Here is a 22,959-nt window from a genome sequence, read left to right on the forward strand (position 1 = left end):
TATTACAAACAAGAAATATCTTTAAAAAAGATATACGGCGTAAATAGTTTAATGAATGAGATCAAGGATAGCGAATGTCTTTTTCTGTGCAGTTCTTAGCTGCATCACACGCAGTACGGGATGTTACGGGGAGTTTTCGCGGCTTATTTTACATTATAACATATTGCTGGTCATAAACCTATAGATACAAAACAGAAAACCAAAAGAAGAATGGAAGTGAAATTTAAACATATGAGTCAACCGGCCACACGAGAAGTATCCGTATTTATAGGCGCGTTCTTCGAACAAACCTGTTTTAGTGGTTTGTCGGGCATTGCTTTTTGATTCGATTATTAACAGTATCAATTATCATCGTGCTAATGCTTAAAGTGATATTATGGGCATTTTGCACTGTTGAATTGAGCTGAAAAGAATTAACAGGTCAAAATAGTTAAAATGTGGTTACTGATTAATTATCTGCAACTCACCTTGCTACCAGTTGTTTATAAAAAATATATTTTATATTCGATATTCTTACGTGACCCACCCAGTCCTGTAAGCTGAAATGATCCGTAAAACAATTTCGTGTCTTTGTGTCGTATGAACAAATCTGCACTAAAACTAAATTTAGGTTCAACTCGTAAACGCATGATCAGTTGTCAAACGAAAGTACGGTTGATATTCAAATGCATTATTTTTCTCTTTCTGGTATATTGTTTTAGTATGATGATGCTGCATTAATTAATTTAAGTGTATATGAAGTAGAAACATCAAAAATAATCAACGGTTGCGATAGACACCTATAAACTGTTACATGCTCATAATATCACTTTAGTACATTAGGCAATATGGACGAATAATTATTGTTAAATTTATCAACAATAATATTTATCATTGTATTGTTGAAAACACATTAAGAATCTATTATTTACATACCATAATTATATTGCTGAATATCTTCATTTAACATATTTCTGGTCTAAAGAAAATTCCAGGTCACCTAGTTCACGGATAGCGTCTTTATTATATAAGGATTATTTTACTGGCCGCCAACTCCGGTGATGACCTGTATATAAACTCTAAATGTCCGCGAATTGACTCGATATACCTCGCGGGTTGAAATGCAATGCTTTAAAGTGAGGCCTCGCTGCCATTGCTCTTTATACTTTTACATGTTAACATGTTGACAGGAATAAGGAAGTAAGTACTAAATATGAGAACATAGCCTTTTAAGTATAAACGCTCTTGCGCTGGTAATACTCTGAAAATAAAAGGTGTACGCACAAACTGTATTGATGTCGAGAATTGAGTGTAAAACTGTTCTATCTATTAAGCCTTTTCATTCGAGATAAAATTGTTTCATACAGTAAAACAGTGTTACAAAGACGCGGATATGTTTCCAATGTTCTGGTGGTATACTCAAATCAGCCAATGGAATAAATGAAGTGTATTCATTCGTACCTAGCCGCGGGAAATTTTATTGGAATTTTATTGGACACTTACAAAGGTCAGGCTAAGGTGAAAAGCTGGCTTATGCAGCTTACGCCGAAAAAACTAACCCGATCCATGAGCGTTAACATGGTTTCACTTTGGCCATATGCATGCCTTCTCGCGGAGATTTTTCACTGGACGTGAAGCATTATCAAATATGATTTCGCATGTTCGGGGCAAGTTTCACGAAGATTTGACGGAACATGTGACTTCTAGAGTGTTAACAAGGTTTCAACACGGCCATATAAGGAAAACTGCCCCAACACATGTCGACCATGATTTTCAACAAAACAAAACAATTTCGAACTTATATCATGAGAACAAATATTCGGACGAAGTTTCCGGAAGATTATACTAAGCATGTGACTTCTTGAGTGTTAACACGTTTTCCTTAAATGTGACCTAGTGACCTAGTTGTTTATGATATTTTTCGGTTTCAAACACGACCGATATATCATTGTAACCAATCGTCTGTTCAAGTTTCATGAAGATTAGACAATAAATGCGGCCTTAAGACCTTTAGACTACCAATGTTTACGGTGATTTTTGTATTATAAGCCAATGTACAATTCGGGTTCATTTATTTCGGACCTATCATGAATGAAGGTCATCTAAGGTCAAAAGTGACGTTAAACAGCTACGCCGAAAAATAGCAAGCCAACAAGCCAGCTAAAGAAGGAGGATGGAAACAGAGTAAAACACACTTGTTACAACCCGTCTATATAAAAGATTACTTTAGCATCGAAGGCGTGTTTGAAGAGTTGACATAGGGTCTTCGCGAACCCCTCGGACTTTCCGGTCTCTGTGGCGTACAGGATCACACACTTCACCCGTCGGGCCAGAGCCTTGCCCATAAGCTTCGCTGAGAACTTCACTGCCCTGAAATACGAGAAAGGCGTTTATCAGTACGGCATAAATCATCGCCCTGTGATTGTGAAAAGAATTAACAAACTTGACAATTCACCGTCATGAAATGTGCCAGCAGTAGAGAAATTTGACGTTATTCACCGTCTTTAAACATGCAAGAAATAAACCAATCTAAAGATGTGCATCGTCCTGCAATTTACATTTAATGAACCAGACTCAGCGAGCCGTTCTTAATTCACCGGCCGGAAATGTGCAAGCAACAGTTAATCAGTCTGACCAAATCCGCCTCCATTAAATGTGCAATTAATGATCTAATATGACCCTCTTGTACGAATTGAAATGTGCAAGAAATATGCCAATCGGACTAAATTCACCTTACTGATATAATTTAATCTTGACAAAACATACTTTTTAGTTGTATCAGTGATATGTTTCATGTACTAAAAAAAAACTTTCAAAGCAAATTGTGTTTGATGTTAATTCATACAATTGTAAGGACATATACATTGAATTGCAAGAATGTTTGATTCATTGCCAAAGTTTTGTCGTATGGTTGTAATTGACGGTACGTGTACATTAAATCCCCGTATACTTATATTGTAAGTTATAGTTTTACATGTTCTTCGAGTATATAGTGCTGTTTGGCTTGCAATAGATTGAATCAAAAGTTGTAACACGATCGCTATCCGCGAAAATATACAAAGCCATTTATGGGTACTTACTAGCTAGAAAACTGAGAAGAACAACTCCAAATACGTTTCTGTCACAAGTAAAAAATCTGCACACATAATCATAGACCGATTAAAACAAGTCATTTCCATAATACCTTTTTTTACGACCGATTTAAACAAGTCATTCCCATAATACCTTTTGTACCAACATTCAGGACAACGTAACAAAAACCTTACAGTTGTAAGAAAAATGAACAAAATCGCCATGAGACGGCTGCCTTCAGTATTCCGGCTCTGTACCTGGCTAGCTCCCGGAAACCGATCTTTCTGCGTGGTCTTTCCGTGTTGGACTTGGTGCGCTCTTTGTCCTTCTTCCACACATGATTCTTCCAAGCGTCCGCCTGATCGAAACAAGAATTATGTCATACGATTATGACTGTTTATAAGCGACTGCGACGACAACATTGACGATTATGATTCCAATAATGTTGCTTAAGTTTCTTAAAATTATTTTGTTGTTGGTTATGACGATGATGGTGATGTGAAGGTCAGGAAAATAGGACGATGCCGATAAGTATAAAACAATCGATACCTATTGCCTAGTTTATATAAAAATATGAGTCGTGTTCTGAGAAAGCTAGGCATTATGCATGTGCGTAAAGTGTCGTCCCAGATTAATCTGTGCAGTCCGCACAGGCTAATCAGGGACGACACTTTCTGCCTACATTTGATTTTTGCTAAGAAGAGACTTCATTTAAACGATAAATGTCATAAAAGCGGAAAGTTTCGTCCCTGATTAGCCAGTGCAGACTGCACAGGCTAATCTGGGACGACACTTTACGCACATGCATTATGCCCAGTTTTCTCAGAACGCGCATCATATCTGCCTAGCTTACCTGATACTCAAAGCTCGGTTTGAGCTTGTAATTTAGCATCTCCTGATGGAAGACGGACATGAGGCTTCCACTCATTGGCGGCACGACCCACACCCAGTCGGCCGGACATCCGCCGCGCAGCTTCTGCTTGTTGTCCAGGTGTTTCATAAACGACTCCGAGGCGGCGTGGTGGTCAGTGATAGTGACTCCTTGAGACTGTGGGTATGGGTAGAACATACAACGGCGATAAGAACCATTTTGCATACGAAATAAATTTAAGATAAGGCAGTTTAAGTTTTAAGACCAAGTATTTCTTTTAGGTTTTTATGATTTTGTTGGTTTAATTATTGGAACGTTAGTGTTTTGCCATCTTTTTTTTACGTATTCAATCAAAAATGTCCATGTACATATAAAACTATCACATAACTAGTTGAACAACAATTTGAACTACCGTTCTTGGCAGAACACACAAACAGCGAGTATATTTACGAGACTCATTGTCAAACCGGTTCGGAACTATGTAATGCCATGTGAGTACCTGGTAACTGTGCAGTACCGCCACGTTAATTTCCACAAGAGTTCGATCCTTCCAAAGAGAGGAGCTCTTTCGAGTGTCAAAGCCGATCCGCTTGGCGATGTCCTTATAAAACAGACAAATTGGTAAATATTATAAGGTAAAATCACCTTACTTCTAATTCTCTGAAAATAAACGCTTGACATTCGAGTGTGAGTGATGTAATACAGATAAAACAAGATAAGTATTGATGCAAAGCATCAAAGGGCGTCGGGAATTTCAGTGTAAAAGGCACTCAATGAAGTTACATTGAACGATTTTTGTCCTACTGTAAATATTAATATATTGGCCGATTATTTTAAACAAAATAGAAAAAGATACTGGTATAACCATTATCTATGATTTTGTGTTATAACCCCCAAATAAACATTATCTATGATGTTGTGTTATAACCCCCAAATATAACACGTTATCTATGATTTTGTGTTGTAACCCCCAAATATTTCATAGTTCATTTTATTTACATTGGTTTCCTTTTTTTACTGGCATCCGTGTGCAGTTTTCATTAATGGAACAGAACTGTGTAGGTTTTAAAAAATCTGCTCCAACTTGTAAGCGTAATTTCATATTTTTCTCAACTTCAAGGGGAGATGATTCTGAACTTATTCTTGCTCATTTGCGATAGGGCTTAAGTACTCATTGATATGAAAACAATGTAAAGTTTTAATGTGTTTACGAACCCCCAACCCTCTCACACATATATTTCATGGGCATAATAAAAACAACAAATGGTTACAATAAAAAAGCATATTTATTTAAACTAAAATGTCTACATCAAAACAAAAAGTTAACATAAAACACAAATAAAATAATTTGATTATACTGGGGCTCGAACCTTGGGCCTCTCTTATGTGAAGCGAGCGTGTAACCACTACACTACGGAACCGCCTGAAAAATCACCTTCTAACTAAGATATTAATAAGCTATTCATAGTCGGTTTAAATGTAAGCCCGGAAGTTTAAACGCTGGATAGTGAGCGGGGTTAAAGGTCCATACCAAAGGGTCCATACCACTGGCAAGATACGGGTCAGGCCTGCGGCCTTCTATATGTGGTTCTTACAAAAAAAAACTATTGGAGTAATGGTTAGTAATGAGACTTGGGTGCTGTGTTGGTGCTCCTCATTGATAAGCGGCTGCTTTCTTTATCAAGACTCATTATTACAATTAATAATACGTGTCGCGCTTCGCGCTCTATAGCGCCTTTAATAGTAACTCAGTGGTTGCTGGATAGTGGAACAAAGAAGTTTTGTTTTTATACAAAACCAGAAAGTTTCACCGGTTCGCGCATTTGCAAGTCCCTGTGATCTTTTATTATTGCCCAGTCCATGTGATCAGTTATTGATTAAAGAATTAGCTTTGCATCATTGCCAATAAATGTTGTAGTAAATGTAATAGGCACAAATGCAGTACTTATTTACACTAATTTACACAAAAATCACCACTATGCAAGATATTCTGACAACAAAAATATATACATTGATCCGTAAAATAACTTCTCCCATAAGCGAAAAAAAACGTATTACATACTAGTCGCCGAACTTCAGTGCGACGCCAATAACGGGTATATAACTGCTTAATATGAACGTCGCCATCATGTTCGTCACGTGAATTCTCCCTCTATTTTCATGTAACACCGTAACGGAAGTAAATTTTTTCATTGATTATATAGTTTTTTCTAGATTCTCTTACGAACAATATCGAAGATGAGAGGTAATCACGTGACAAACAAGATGACGACGTCCATTCCAATATAGGTATATTTCGCTGTTTTATGCCATTTATTACTTGTATCAATTGTTTAAATGCATCATCAGCAAGAAAGTGATCAGCGTTAATTTCATATTTTCATTCGCGTTTTATCTCGACTTTATTCGATATTAGATCAGTATGAAAACACGCGGCCTGATTGACAAGTACCTGAAGTTTGGACCACTGGATGCGGCCAATGCAGCGTGCTGAGTTGCGCCACGCCGTCTTGGCACCATACGTTAGTTCCGCCGTGGTGAGCTCGTATGTGCCTGTCGTCTTCACGCTGTCATCCACTTCCTGCAGACGACTCGTGTGTGCAGGTGTGTTAAGCCTGCGAAAAAAAGGTAAATGGATACAGATTCGACAAGCGAGAAATATTTCAATAACGTGGTCCCAGCGAAATAATATTATCAGTTTTCAACTATTCGTGCATGAAATGTCCAAATTAAATTAAATTGTCTGCTTGATTGCGCTGTTTTCACAACTGGAATATTTTAGCACCGACCAGACGAGAAAGCGACCTCGAATAATTGCCAATTAATTAGGTGTGAAATGCCTTTCAGGGACCGGCACACGACCTCGAGTTATCGTAATCGCATGTTTGAGGTATCGCGGGTATTTTTATATAGACATTAAAGGAAAATGCTAGGGACTTTCTTTAATGCTCGAGTAATCGCCAGTTTTCGAGTAATCGCCAGCTCGAGTTATTGCAATTCTACTGTAGTCGAATTACATGAGGACACCTTTGCGGTCCTTGAATTAAATTTAGTAGAGTTGCAATAATTGTTGCCAAAGAAACGTTGAACAAGCGAACAACTATGTTACTGTCATTAAATTCAAGTCGGTCTGCACTTAACTACGCTGAGAACGATTACCACCGCATCTGCCTGTGCTCACTGATTAGCCTGTATATACTTCACCACTGGTACAATCAATAGTGTTTAACAGCTTGTGCGACGACATTGACCAGTTTGTTATTAAAATCTGTACATATTGGCTGCGTTCAGGGAAAACGGGGTTTAATGCATGTCGAATAAGTGATGTCATATACACACTGATTAGCCTGTGCAATGCGCACAAGCTAATCAAGGACGACACTTTCTGATGTTATGGTGTTTTTCGTTTAAAGAGAGTCTCTGGTCCTGGGATGACGATTGATGCATATGCATTAAGCCGTGTTTTCCCAAAAATGAAGCTTAAATTATCTTTCCTATTAATGATTTGAAAAAAAAAAGATAAAAGTGATAATAACTTCAAAGTAACCTCGCTGACAAGGCAAATAAACAAAATCACTTTTCAATCAAATACACAACCAATAAGTTCTTAATTTTTACCTTGTGGCATTTACATGTAAACATCTAAAAGCGACCTTTTCACCGTTTGCCATTAAATGCTTAATATTTATAAATGTAAACATTGGCTCTTAAAAGTCCATTAAAAAACAAGAATAAAATTAAAGAAACAAAAAAAAGTTATCCTCAACTGGACTCGAATCACTGATCACTGGAATGAAAGCCTATCGTTTAGACCATTCGACCATCCATGCTCATACAATGGGAGATGTATTTTTTACTTAATATAAACAATCCTCGTAGTATGAAAAAATGACAACATAACTCTCCAAATTATTAAATCGTTTAATTTTGTCAATTTACCAAAACGTGAACAGGTCCCTTTAAGGTCACATAACCCCAAACCGGAACTCCTGTTTACAGAGTTACATGCAGTCAATTTGATATATAGCACACATTGTTCAGTGAATGCTGCATAGGATTTGTAAAATAGAATGCAAATGGTTGTTTTTGGTATTAATTTGAAGGTATATTTGTAAGCAATAAGAAAAAAAGCCATTTTTGTGCTCTACTTTTTCTGTTGATGGTTCCCGGCTTTGAAAGTAGGTCATACTATTTGAGTAAAAATGGTCGCCTCCACATGTGTCAAAACTGGTGTGCCTATTCTAAGGTAAATATTTTGAGTTACAACACATAGAATTTGATGGCATGCATTTTTTCAAAAGATTATGCATTTATCTTTCCAATGATGTATGATGATATAGTGTTGAAATGCTTGGTCATGGTAAAAATTGATATCGAACATCAACTATTTTATATGTAATATAGAAGGAAATCAATTGCGCATGCGTAACCTTAAGGGGTGTTGCGGCAGTTTATTTAATCGAGGATATATTTATAGCAACACCGATGATGCTATTATCACAACTCAATATTTGTGTTATCAATATCATCAGAAATGACCGAGTTGGTTCATAATACAATAGTCAGTGGTTTGATCCCAGGTGGGGTTATTTTTTTAAACTTTTTTTTCTTTTTTTAATTTCAGACTTGTTTTATACTGGAGCTCTTTAGTCCTATTATCACAACTCAATATTTGTGTTATCAATATCATCAGAAATGACCGAGTTGGTTCATAATACAATAGTCAGTGGTTTGATCCCAGGTGGGGTTATTTTTTTAAACTTTTTTTTCTTTTTTTAATTTCAGACTTGTTTTATACTGGAGCTCTTTAGTCCTGTTGTTTACATTCATCAATTTAAAGCATGCCGAAATCTGTTAACAAGTACATGTGAGTTATTAATGATTAAGGTCGAGTTTCATACTGTATGGTCTTATGTTTGTGATTAAATATTGTTTTTTATTAATGTCTTTTGGTAAGCTGTTGTGATCACAGTTAAGATTGCAAACAATTTCTAATGTTTATGCATATTTCTAAAAATCTAAGTACCGGTGCCTAATTGCTGTATTTTATAAAATTTGACGTAGACGGTAGGGCTGGTTAAAACAAAAAAATCTCTGTTAAAAGTGCGGTGACCCCTTTTTTTATTTGTGTTTTATGATGACAATACGTAGATGAACATATTTGAGCAGTCTCGAAGAATTCTATTAGACAGAAAAATAAATAAATTCCATTTATGTGGTTACAAAAGTAAAAAAATGACGTTTTATGGGTGACAGAAAAATTATAAAAAAATAAAATTCTAAAAATTTAGTTTGTGTACTCCATGTTATTGGTGGTGTGTGGTTTACTTAATTGGTATATGCTGTTTCTTAGCTTACATAATATCTACATGTTGTCAATTTCATAGGTTATACATAATTTTTACGTGATAAGAAATTTTTCAGTTTTATTGAAAAAGTACATGATATATAATGGTGAATAAAATAAAAACAAGGCCGTTGACCCTATGTTTTTTTTTTCATTTTTCAAATAATATTTGTATAACTATCTTAATGGAAACAAATCAGCAAAACTGCCGCAACACCCCTTAAGATCTTCAGACTTGCAAATTGAATGAGTTCAATACACTGTCAGATCTTACATCATGACTAACTTACAGGTTTAGTGGTTGCCTGTTAGCTTGGGGCCAGTAGATTTAAGCCCAAGAAACTCAATTTCAAAAGCTAGTAATAGTTGGGCTAAAAAGCAGGGCAACTGGCTTTTTCAAAGGTTGAAACAACTCAATCCTAATTAAACATAGAATACAAATTGGCGACTGTGGATCAATTAGGCATAGGAAATGATTCAATTTCGGCTCACAACAAGACATGATGCATTAAAAGTCTGTCATGTCGGCAAAATTGTTGCTCAATAATTTAAAGAAAATAAATAAAGTATTAGATACACATAACACAACATGTACATGATTCTATGCTTGTTATTCCTAAGCAAGGCAACCAAAATTCTAAAGATGGTTGCCAGTGCAGCAACCAATTGCGAAAAAAGAGACAAAATGTTGTTATTTTGTCTAAGTTATCTCTATAACAAATATGAGGATAAACAGTGCACCCGCATCTCGACATGTGCTTTAAGAAACACTCTTTATAAATGTGAATGAGTTGTGTTAATTTCAAACGTGCGATATAAAAACCTATAACATAATTTTGAAAACTGAGTTGCGTCTAAGACTAACATTTTAAACGTTTATTCTGAATCAGTTAAGTGATCCAAATGTAAATTGTAACATGGTTGGCTTCACTGCATTTTTCACTTAACGAGACTTTTGGGGCAGGCACGAATACACTTCAGTGTTCACTATTAATACTAGGTAGCTCGCATCCTTGTGCATAATACATACCTGCAATCTTAAATTACGCCCTTTTCCCAATACAACAGATATTATATTATTATCGTCAGAAAGAAATATATATATCAATGACCTTGAACATAATTCATAAATGTATATTTTCAGATCTATATAAATCAACTTCAAATAAAGAAGTTAAGAATTTCTGAAGCATGTACCTCGTCATATCCATCGCATAATACGAAAATTTTAATTATTTGCACTTACATGTCAAACAACAATTTCCTGTTGTATCGTTTTTATGTCTTTTAAAAGTGGGTTTCTTTCTCAGGTACAGCAATACAAAACTTATTGCAAAAACATAATTAATTAAATACCCTGACACTTAAAGTGACCACGACAATTGCAAGACAACAATTAATAAAATATAGTTAACAAATATTAACACAGATTAATAAACTGATAGACCGACAATAATTTAAATCAATTATAATTATTATTCATGTTACACAATTTTATGGGTTGAATGTGCTTCATGCATCGATGATTACTTTTGCTGGGTTGAATTGATAGGTACCATTAAAAATGAGTCGCGCTCTGTGAAAAGGGGATTTAATGCATATGCGTAAAGTGTCGTACTAGATTTGTATGTGCAGTCCGCACAGGCTAATCAGGGACGACTCTTTCCGGAAAGTGTCGTACCTGATTAGCCTGTGCGGACTACACAAGCTAATCTGGGACAACACTTTACACACACGCATTAAAACCCTTTTTCACACAGCACGACTCATTCATTTTTGAAAGAACCAATTACTACATGTTCAAATGTTCAGAACTAAGGGGTACACACGTTTTAAGTTGCAATTATATATATGATTTTTTTTATACATTTGGTGTATAGTTTTTCGATAAAATTAATTGAACCAACACTTTTCATGTAATATAATAGTTATGATGTAAAATGTATATATAAGGGTTTTAATAAATCATTATAATTCATTTTTTTTTATAGAATTACCAATTTTCTGTTAGGTAAGTCACTTATACTTTGTTTACATTGATTATGACAAGTTTTTTTTTCAAAACAATTCTTACAGTGGAAATGTTGGGTTGCATAATTTAGAGCAAATATCTACACTGGCTCCTAAAATAAGCTCTAGTGAATAAGCAGTACCAATCATTGTTTGAAGAACATAATTTTTGTTCTTTTGTACATTATTAACTCATGACATAAACTATAATAAGCATGACATAATATATTTAAAAAATGAGTTGATAATATGTAAGTACTTATGAGCGAAAAAGATTCTCACCAAAACCAACGACACAATTTGGCTTAAATGGCTTGTTACATACAAAATACATGTTTAGGAGCATTAAACTTAATTTATACCTACATATGTATTAGTAATTTACACAGTTGTTTGTCTTGATATTCAGTATGTAGGCACTGAACGGAGCGTTTGTATACCAGGATTTCCGCCGAAGTTGTAAAATAGTGTAGTTTATCGATATGACGCAGATTACTATAATAATAAAGAAATAGAAAAAGTCACTGAGGGCCCTATGGCAGAATAGTGACCAGCCAGGCAGCCCCAAATAGCATATACTAAATGGGGCTGCCTGGCTGGTCACTATTCTGCCATTGGGTCTCGAGTGAGGTTTTCTATTTCCTATATTATACCGAACATTTTTGTGAAGAAAAATGTCAATAGAAATAAAAATAAATAACACACTATAAATTCTATAAATATTTATCAGTTACTATCAATAATATGTACCGGTGTAAGACAAGAATACACAATGCACATTTTTGTAAACAAAGGTAACAGTACTCGAAAAATCTTTGCGTTATAAAACAAATGTTACAAATAACTAACATTGTAGCGGGCACTATTAGATGCGCGCGCATATCGTCAGCGGACGCTATACTGAAAAAATTAGTTACAAAATCAAAGTATTTGAACAACGCGACGGTACCTTTTGATTGATTGGTAGAACTGGTTTATGAAGTCACGTGCTAGCACAAGCATTTCTTCACGTGGGCGTGGTTCAGGGCCGGCAATGTCTGGTCCATGATCGACCCCGTGCAGAATCTCTGTGAGCATGACACGCTCTGAATTGGAAATCATGATGTGAACAGCATATATCTCACCTCCTTAAAAAATGACCTTATCCGATTGGCTAAGAGCGGTCACGTGCCCATGGTGGATTTTCCATACACCCCGAGTAATTTCCATACACCCCGAGTAATTTCCATACTTCTATCAACGTAAAAAATGGCTTCTGTTCGATAAACTGCTAGATAAGTATTGTTATTAATATATAATACATTCTATATCATTGTATACTATACACTATATAGTATATAATATATCACATTATATCTATAATATAATATATTATTAGGGAGAGTAGAAGAGAGAGAGGAGAGAGGGGAGAGGAGAGAGGAGAGAGAGACAGGAGACAGGAGGGACAGAGAGGAGAGAGGAGACAGGAGAGGAGGAGGAGAGTGAGCGAGCAGAGAGGAGAGACGAAAGGGGAGAGAGAGAGGAGAGAGGAGAGAGGAGAGGAGAGAGGAGAGAGGAGATATGAGGAATGAGAGGAGGAGTGAGAGGAGAGAGGATAGCAGAGAGGAAGGTATGAGTAGAGATAGAGAGAGTAGATGACGGAGGAGAGAGGGATAGGAGAGAGGATAGGAGCGAGGGCAGAGAGAGGATAGGAGGAGAGGAGAGGGAGAGGAGAAGGATGAGAGGATCGAGAGAGGAGAGGAGAGAGCAGAGAGGAGAGGAGAGAGGAGAGAGGAGAGGAGAGGAGAGAGGAGAGGAGATGAGGAGAGAGAGAAGAGGAGAGGAGAGGAGGAGAGGGAGAGGAGAGAGGAGAGAGGAAGAGGAAGAGAGGAGAGAGGAGAGAGAGAGAGGGAGGAGAGAGGAGGGAGTAGAGGGAGAGGAGAGAGGAGAGGAGAGAGAGAGGAGAGAGGAGAGGAGAGGAGAGATGGAGAGAGGAGAGGAGAGAGAGAGGAGAGAGAGAGGAGAGAGAGGAGAGAGAGAGAGGAGAGGAGAGGAGGAGTAGATGAAGAGAGGAGAGGAGAGAGGAGAGAGAGGAGAGAGAGAGGAGAGGAGAGAGGAGAGGAGAGAGGAGAGGAGTAGGAGGAGAGGAGAGAGGAGAGGAGAGAGGAGAGGAGAGAGAGAGAGAGAAGAGGAGAGGAGGAGTAGAGGAGAGGAGAGAGAGAGGAGAGAGGAGAGAGAGAGGAGAGGAGAGGAGAGAGGAGAGAGAGGAGAGGAGAGAGGAGAGGAGAGAGGAGAAGGAGAGGAGAGAGGAGAGGAGAGGAGGAGAGAGAGAGGAGAGAAGGAGAGGGAGAGAGAGAGGATGAGAGGATATTATAATTAGATTATATATGTATTATATATTATATTATATATTATATATTATAGATTATATTATAGATTATATTATAGATTATATTATATATAATATTATATATTATATTATAAATTTTATTTTATAGTATCTATAATATTACATAATATATATATAATAATAAATATTATATATTATATTTAAAACATTATATATTACATACTATATTATATATTATATTATTATATACTTTAAAGGTAGTCGGTGAGATATAATCGTTACACTGTTAATAACTGATGGTGTATGGGATATACACCCTCAGTAATGTTCATGCCATACTCGAGCTTCGCTCTCGTATGGTATGAATTTACTGAGGGTGTATATCCCATGCACCATCAGTTACTAACAGTGTAACTTATATATAATCCAATGTACGGGTATAGTGTTTTAGCTACTTAACCCATTTATGCGTAGTGGACTCTCCCATCCTTCAAAATTGGATCAATTTATTTCCAAAAATAAGGGATTTCTAGTATATTTATTTCTAGATTTAGAATATTTCTTACAGAAATTTTTCTTTAAGCAAACAGCGCAGACCCTGATGAGACGCCGCATCATGCGGCGTCTCATCTGGGTCTACGCTGTTTGCCAAGTCCTTTTTTCTAGACGCTAGGCATAAATGATATAAGGTAAATGAGCAGAATTTCAACCAGGAACGAACGGAGGTAGCGGTAGTTGTGAACGTTGGTGTGGTAGTGCTGCTAGTGCAGGTGTTGGTCGCATCGAATCAGGGAAGCGAAAATGTGGAAACATATCTACGAAATGAAGGTCAGTCTTAAAAGGACAAATGTCCATTTCTACTTAATGCCAAACTTCAGAAAACATAAATCGTTTTAAAAGGGCATCATTTCTGAAAAACAAAAAAGAAAAAAATACTTGACTTGCAACAGATTCTTTTGGACAAAATGCGTTTAATTATGTTGATGTTCGAAAGAGTTTCGATCGTACATTGAATATTAAACTATTGACACTTGGCACAGACGGGATATTCCTACTCGGTTTCTTCAAAAAGTTTTACCAGACATTCCGCGTATACATTCCGAGTAGAAATACAATCAATAATTGCTAACGAAATTGTCATCGCTTATGCCTCAGTCACAAATAATCAAGTCGCCGGCCGATGTGACTGATCTCCAGGCATCGGGAAGACTGGACACGTCGGATTCGTCCGCCGTCCAATGAGTGACAAAGTTTAAAACCTCAGTCACAAATAGACACCGATCACCGTCCGATCAGCGGCCGACGTTTTTTTCCGCTCATCGGGCTGGCGCCGGCCGATGATCGCCAGGTCAGTTTGTAACATCGGGCGGCGTCGTGATTAATTTTTTTATATCACAGTTTGTTTTATCCGACATCGGGCCCGGGAAGGAATCGAGTTGAGATCGGAAAAAGATCAACGAACGGTTATCGCCCGGCGTGCGCCCGACATCGGATTCATTGTACGTGTATCATAACGAGCATCGTCCGGCGTCCGTCGGGCATCGTGCGGAGGCCCTCCAGCAATCAGACGGTCGCCGGCCGACGTATATGCCTCTGGGAAATACCTTTACTTTTGCCGATACACGTTCAATGAATCCGATGTCGGGCGATCGCCGGGCGATACCCGTGCGTTGATCGTCCGATCTTGTTTCGATCTCAACTCGATTCCTTCCCGGGCCCGACGTCGGGTAAAATTTTAAGTGAGACTTAAAATTAATCCGGACGCCGCCCGATGCTACAAATTGGCCCGGCTTCCGTGCGATCATCGGCCGGTCGCCAGCCCGATGAGCGGAAAAATACGTCGGCCGCTGATCGGTGTCTATTTGTGACTGAGGTATTAACCGAATTTACTAAGGTGCGTTAGGTATATTGTCCAATATGATGTATAAAACGATGTAAGCAAGTTTTGTTTGGAAAATATTTTGGAGTGGGGTTTTAAAGGCAAGCATCAAAGTAATAAACCCGTCAAATCATGTAATGTCAAACTAAAATAGAAGGTAAAACCGGACGAATTAGCATTCCTGAAAAATATGATCACGATATATCAAAATTCTTTAAAGTTTTTCGCAGTATTAGTCATTAAAATTACCGATGCGGGAATTGAAAAAAAGCATAACCAGATGAAATCTATAAGCCTGTATGTAATCATTTCATTTTCATTTGCTTTGTTTCGGATAATATCGGATCGTTCGGAGCGAAATTGTTCATAATAAGTGAAAATGTTTGTTTTTTTATTTTTTATAGCGTATTCGGCTTTATCCGGGTATTATCGTAAAACATCTATTTATCAGTCTATGTCCGAAGATTTATCACTAATGACGCTGGTAACCCGACTTTTCATATTAAATGTTATAGAAAATTCCCATAATTTTAATGAATTAAACAAAGCTAGCTAGTTTAGTAAATGTATGATAGTGTAGGTTACTTTAATCAGGCGTTTTCCATTAAGTTATAGCCTTTATTTCAGAATATATTGCCAGGCAAAGTTAGAATCAGATAATTTATATATCTATCAAGTTTAAGGCTACTGTCATGTCATTAATTTACAAAATAAATGGATGTATTGCAACTGTTTACGGACTTTTTTATAACACATTTTGAGGCATCGCACACAATTTAGTTTCTTACAAACAATGTGTAAAGAGCTGTAATATCTTTCCAGAAGTATCGCTTTGAACTAAAAGCTTTTCCAAATACAACATAATTTATGTTCATGTTATTTAAAGTGGAGCTTCTGAGAAGATATACGAGCAGAAATCCCCAAACCAAGTGTATGACATTGTTACGTGTTTCTGCTGTTTCTTATTTTGTGAGTTTAGTGCAAAGAGAGCTAGGATATATCGGAAACTTAAGTGCAAAAAATAACTTACTTCGATACATTTTGTGTGCAATGTATCTGAACACACTGGTCGCTCCTGGCCCACGTGACGTAATTTGACAAATTTTCTAACGGCTGGGGCAATGGATTCTTTTCCGGAGGTGGATGCTTTCTTTACCTGCGAGTCCAAATCGAGACCATTTTTTATGTAATCGTCGCTAGAGCGCCGAGAGCCGATGCCGCTATCTTCGCTCACGACGTTCCCGTTCGTGAGTTTACCGTCATACTTCAGTTGTGAGACAGTTCCGTTTTCAGCGACGGAAATGCGACCGTTCTGTTCCGACATTTCACTAAAGCGTAAATGAGACTGCGACGAAGAACCGTTGGTTGTTCCTTGGTCTCTATTCGAATACTGCGCCTGGGTTGTTCCTTGGTCTCTATTCGAATACTGCGCTTGGTCTCTATTCGAATACTGCGCCTGGTGCAAGTTCTGATCAGCAATCGGAGTGTGTCGTTTGTTATTCCGGTTCTTTCGAATTGATAAGTCACCTTTACCTTCGCACTCACTACTGACAATACCACTTTCACACTCTTGACTAACGTTAATGAAATCTGAGACTATTGATTAACATGTACTTTATTTCGAGATGTGTAGCTTTAACACGTGACCACCTTTAAATAAGTCGGTACTTTATCATATCATCACAACTTTATAAGCCTACGCATGAGTGAGTCACGACTCAATGAAAGTAACATGTGCTGTTTTCTATATCATATTTTTAAACCCTGTTGATTGAAGAACAACTAGTTGAAATGGGCCTTTTCACGTTTTGGTTAATTGACAAAATTAAAAAAAAGGTTTCCGATTCGCAAATGTTCGTTGTAGTTATGATATTTGTGAGAAAACAGTTATACTGAGCATTAACCATGCTTTAAAATATCCATTATATGCATCATTTGACGATTTACAAACTTTAAAATTATAAAACGTTGCAACGTGAAACGATTGAATAACCGGAGAGTTTTGTTGTTGTCGTTAATTTTTGTGTTGCGAAGAGGACTGCTTATATAAAGTATAAAATGCATCAGACTTAACGTCAAAAAGTCCGTCCCCCCAGAAAGTTGCGTATGTGATGTACATGTTTTATTAATAACATTTTCATTTTTTAACATAGCGTAATGATAATTATATCAAACGAATCAGCTAAAATGCGCATTTCACAATATATTATACAAAAAACCCAGACATACCGACATTTAAGGAAAACCTATGTTTTTAATTACAATAATGGTTAAAAATACGATGTAGAGATGTAACATAAAACGTTGATTTAATACGGAAATTATTATCTTTCCGCCGAAGCAAACTTTCGATTCGGCGGAAAAATATATTGTCTGATACGACAGAAGTCAATGATTTCCTGTCGTCATTTTCACGCCAATCCGTCAAACAGACCAACAATGGTGACGAAAAAAGAGAGAGGTAAGTTTTGTAGAGATCGCTTTGTTTGCGACTTTTTCTTACTAATTTGATGTTCACACTTCCATTGCGTTATCATTGAATAATAAATGAAAAAATAATTACATTTTAGAAATGCGTTTTTTTTTCTAAAATTTAATTCATATTGGATATATGTTCATAGCGTGAAAACTGGCCATCTAATCGCCATTTACCATTGTACCAAAAATGTCACAAAAATGACAAAAAATCAAATTTTAAGTGTATAAAAATTTTGAAACAATATTGTTCGCTAAATATTGAAAATTTTGGCAAAATAAAAAGCTTGAGACATGCGTTTTTTGTATGAAATCTTCCTGCGAAATTTCGTCTAGATAGAATCATCAATGACTGAGTTTATTCAAGTTTTACTTTGTATCAACAATGTCACGTTTTTGTACAAAATCCCGACGTTGCAGTTGTAGTCTTTTTACGCATATACCCATGGGGGCCTGCGTATACGGGAGCTTACCGCGTTTAAGTGAGAACGTTGTTGCAAAAAACCAAAGATGGCGTCGTTTTAGTGTTTTTCGTGAAGGAGAAGCGGATATTTTCACCCTGTAAGCCTGTTTATATTTATATTTCTTTTGAATGAATAAGCCATTTCGGCTCTACGGTGTTTGTTCTCCCCTCGGTTTTTTGTTTCAATACCGTAGACGCCGGAATAAAAAAGTTATTGAAGCAAAACCGTCGACAAATTTGTTGTTTAATTTCTTGACCTTCGAGATGTTGGATGTTCGAATATCATTTTCTCTCACAATAAACAGTATTTGTACATGTTTACAGTAAAATATAACATAAATCACGATTATTTTATTATCTCGACGCGTTTTTATGTCTATTAATTCATTTAATGCCGAATTATAACGGTTTAACCCCCCTTTTAGGAATTAAACTTCCTTTTAAGCACATTTTGGGACCTTACTTCCAAATGATTAACAGCTCTTTCCTATGTTTGAAGGTTTTATGCGAAATAACTTTCGTGAATGAATTCCGCATTGGTGCGAGTGTTTTGGAAATCATTTTCACTTGAGGAAATCAAGTTATCTTTTTTTTATTAATTGTTATATTATTAATTTTTATTATTGTATGTTTTATCGCGTACTTAACGCTAACATTTAGTGTGTGTAAAATATACGACATTCGACGGTATTATTAACACAGTGTAATCCTTACCTGTTTATTTTAACACATATGGACATACTTATGTTTGAATATGCATCAAACGGAATACTATGCCTACTAAACGGAATACAATGTTGACTATTTACAGATATCAAGACGCCAGTTATATATGTCGAGGATGCTAAGATTAAGAAAGACGGCGCAACGAAGTGTGTACCGCTCTAGAAAGCAAACGGTACATGAAAACCCACCAATCAAACAAAAAAGGTTACGTCGAAGTACCACGCCAAACGATCACATGTACTTGCAATATAAGTGTAATTGAAACACAAAAGAGTAAAGCCGTTTCGATACTAAGATAAGGTTGCTGTAACCAAATACTGCCATTGTTGCGATTCGGAATACATGAAGCAATTTGGAATACCTGACACCTGCTTATAGATGCATATCGGTGGATGTTTATTTTTAATGAAAACTTAAATATTAATTGTTTATTTAATACAATGACATTTGACACGTTTTACCATAACGATACTGATACATGTATGTGACTTTGATGTGACACATTTTGGACGACCTTCTTTTAAACCAGTTCTGAGTTGGTCACTACATTATTATCGCAAAAAGTGAATTTGTAGTGGGTAGAAAGATTTGTGCAAATGCAATACACGATATGATTTGAGTAGAAGTGATCAATATATACATGTATTTTTTCTCTTTTATACATATGTGAATACATATTATTTAAGACTGTTGTATTGAGGGAATACAGTATTGGTTTCACATAGAAAGATTATTTCGTTTGTTTATAACATTGCCTTCTAATCGTAAGTTAATATGTCAAATGCATAACGAATTCATTCCGACCCAAATCTTTTTTTATCATGTATGTAAGTGCTGAATACAATTGAAAATGTATGCAGAGACATCGTTGGAAGAAATAATGTAACACAGATAAGGAAACACATCGTCAAAAATGTACATGTATCAAATGACCGACTTTAAAATAATGAGACAAGTTGTCATTCATATGTTCGCAATGCATTATAATGCTTCTTAAATAGTTTCATATGGCCTTTTGTCATAGCCATGTGCTATCCAAGACATACTATCCACCAGTGTTATCAACGGGACCATAATATAAGATCCTATATGTATACATATGTACTTAATATTTGTTTCACTTTGATAGCACGCATATTTATATAAAGTTAACGTAGTTTAAGTATCAGCGATGCTATTTGTGTAGATTTTGTGATATCAATAAGTGTATCTGTTAAGCAGTATGGAAGTTTCTCAGTAACAAATCTGTGAACATAATGAATGCATTTAATTGTCAATTTTAATGTAGTTAACTGTTGAGCACATATGGCGTAAATGCAATTGATTGTCAATTAAAATGTAATTAACTGTTTGCCAGATGTGACGTTATCTCATAAAATTATCTTCGAAATAAATGAATGCAATTAGTATCTATTTTATTGTCATGCTGACGCCACGCATTACGCACAAATGTTGCCCAAGCTGTTGATGTAATTTTGAAACTTCCTATGTTCAGATACATGATGTTGTGATCGCTTTGCACATGCGCACTTAAATATTTTACGGGTCTTGCAGATTTTACGCTAAAACGGAAATGACCGAAAACGGAAGTTAAAGTATTGTAATTACCTGACAAAAAAGAACCTTGAGAAAAGGTTTGGTTACATACTACGAAAAAAACGGGTACTAACAAATGTGGGTACTTACAAAAATTTGGGTATGAAAAAAATGTGTACGAAAAAAATGGGTACGAACAATTTAGGGTACGAAAAAACATTTGAGGGTATGTGGAAGTAGTACCCGTGGACCTCTCGATAAATTTGAAAATGAAGTAAAAACAAAACTTACGATTTGAGCATTAATTTCGTTCAACAAAAAATGCGTTTTCTGCAAGAGTAACCGAATATTAATTTTGTAATCGGTTAACCTCCTTAAGAAACGGATAACCGGTTAACCGATTAACCGTTGCCATCCCTACATTTTACCCTATTTTTATACAGTTTGTGACCAGAACATAAAGGATGAATATGATTTGGCATTGGGCATGTATTTAAACAACTTGAAATTGTATTTGATTTCCTTCAAATTGTGTACTGTGTTTTACGCTTTCAGAGATCAATTCATCACGTATTTTTGTAAAAAGTATATTTTTTTCGAGTGAATATACATAACACATTTGATCATGTAGATAAGTAGCATTTTTCGTCCCAGGTTAGTATTATCAAGAATATTTTTATTGAAATAATAGTCTTGCATTGGTCTATTTTCAGTACTCGTTTTACATGAGCCGGATAGAGGACAGACTGTACATATAACCTCGAAGCGGGCATAAAACCTTATAGCTACAGACACCAACTCAGACACATTTCAATTCACAAGGTAACTAGTTTACAACAACAATCATCAATAAGCTTTGATCCTATAACTTTATTACAGTGGCAATATAAAGTTTAGGCCAGCGTTACTGCAGGTAAGTATTTCTGTAGTACTTTGCTAAAAATGCTATTAAATTATGAATTATTACTGAAAATAAGCCATATCAGACATAGAATAACGTACAATACGTATCAACTATGTTTTGAACACGACATTTGTAGTTAACTTAGCAAGATGGATTAATATGGACTTGGAAGCTGCCATCGTTGGGAAAATCAAGAGTGGGGTACAATTATTTAATCTACGAAACAAATCGTTAAAAAGTTATGTTTGAAATTACCGTTGTTAAACAAGTCTGTCATACAGTCTGAAGCCATTATCTGATCGAAGTTTTATTGTGGTAAAAATCAGAAAATTGTATTGGTTTGACTGTTCATTCATTTTTCAAGATTTGTCAATATAAAACTTTAGCCCCCCGCCAGAGGTGTGAATACATACTGAATGAACACAATGGGCTCATTCCGTGTGTATATCCACCCCTCTGGCGGGGGCTAAAGTGGTATTTTGCCCAAGATTTTATTATGTTTAGACTAAACTTCGATTATTGACGATTTTAACAGTGTACGAATCAGTTTCCAATATTATATCTCTACTGTATAGCATGTATAAAACAAATAAAAAAACTTCAAAATATCTATTGCTTTAACAAAGTTGACTCAATGAAACAAATAATATGATCTTAACATAATAGATCTATAACAATGGTCTATAATGTATGTTCATCAGAGATGCAGACAAGATGTGCATCAGCAGATACATATGAACACCCAAGTTGCAACAGTAACAAGAAAGAGCCTCAGACTAAGTATGTATATGTATGTATATAACTATTCGTGGACCTAGTTTCATTTATATAAGCTTAAAATTCAACTTTAAACTATATAATGACAATGTCATATTCTTTAAATTGAAATTATTTGCTAACAATTGAACGGACATACTGAACCAATAGAATCCTATCATTGTTTAACAATAACCATAATAAATTAGCTGATGGCTATCAAAAATCAAAATCATTCAGAACAATGCTCATCATTTTTGTAAGTAGTTAATAGAGTAAACCAATAAAAACAAAAATATTTAAATACATACAGGTCACTGAGCAAGGTGCAAATGGTGTAATAATTATGCCAAACAGAACAGCTTGGCAGACAAACACGAAAAGTTCTACGAAAGAATCACAGTACAGACTGATATTCTCATTAAACATAATCCAACAATGAGTGAGTACAAATGAGGCTATTACCTAAACCTTGTTTCAAAAATATTATATAGGCATTGAAATAATATATTTTGTTCACTTTTTGAATGGTTGTTCCAATGCTGTTAAACCCATATAAACAAACAAGGAACCAAACTATCAGTGTACGACTCTGAGATATACAAGCACAAA

General features: G+C 35.9%; 1 protein-coding gene across 1 annotated transcript in view; it reads right to left on the reverse strand.

Annotated features, from left to right (window-relative positions):
• LOC127858675 (nitric oxide synthase, brain-like) overlaps positions 1–16,811 on the reverse strand; it is a 32,570-nt gene extending 15,759 nt beyond the window's left edge. Inside the window, exons 1-7 of the mRNA XM_052395919.1 lie at positions 16,518–16,811; positions 12,229–12,362; positions 6,375–6,537; positions 4,422–4,523; positions 3,905–4,099; positions 3,309–3,409; positions 2,205–2,349 (exon numbers count right to left, since the gene is read on the reverse strand). Of these exons, the coding sequence (XP_052251879.1) occupies positions 2,205–2,349; positions 3,309–3,409; positions 3,905–4,099; positions 4,422–4,523; positions 6,375–6,537; positions 12,229–12,362; positions 16,518–16,811 (1,134 nt within the window). The remainder of the gene's footprint in view (positions 1–2,204; positions 2,350–3,308; positions 3,410–3,904; positions 4,100–4,421; positions 4,524–6,374; positions 6,538–12,228; positions 12,363–16,517) is intronic.
• Positions 16,812–22,959: the final 6,148 nt, after the last annotated feature.

Source organism: Dreissena polymorpha, chromosome 1 (genome assembly GCF_020536995.1).
Source record: "Dreissena polymorpha isolate Duluth1 chromosome 1, UMN_Dpol_1.0, whole genome shotgun sequence".
NCBI classification, from domain to species: domain Eukaryota; kingdom Metazoa; phylum Mollusca; class Bivalvia; order Myida; family Dreissenidae; genus Dreissena; species Dreissena polymorpha.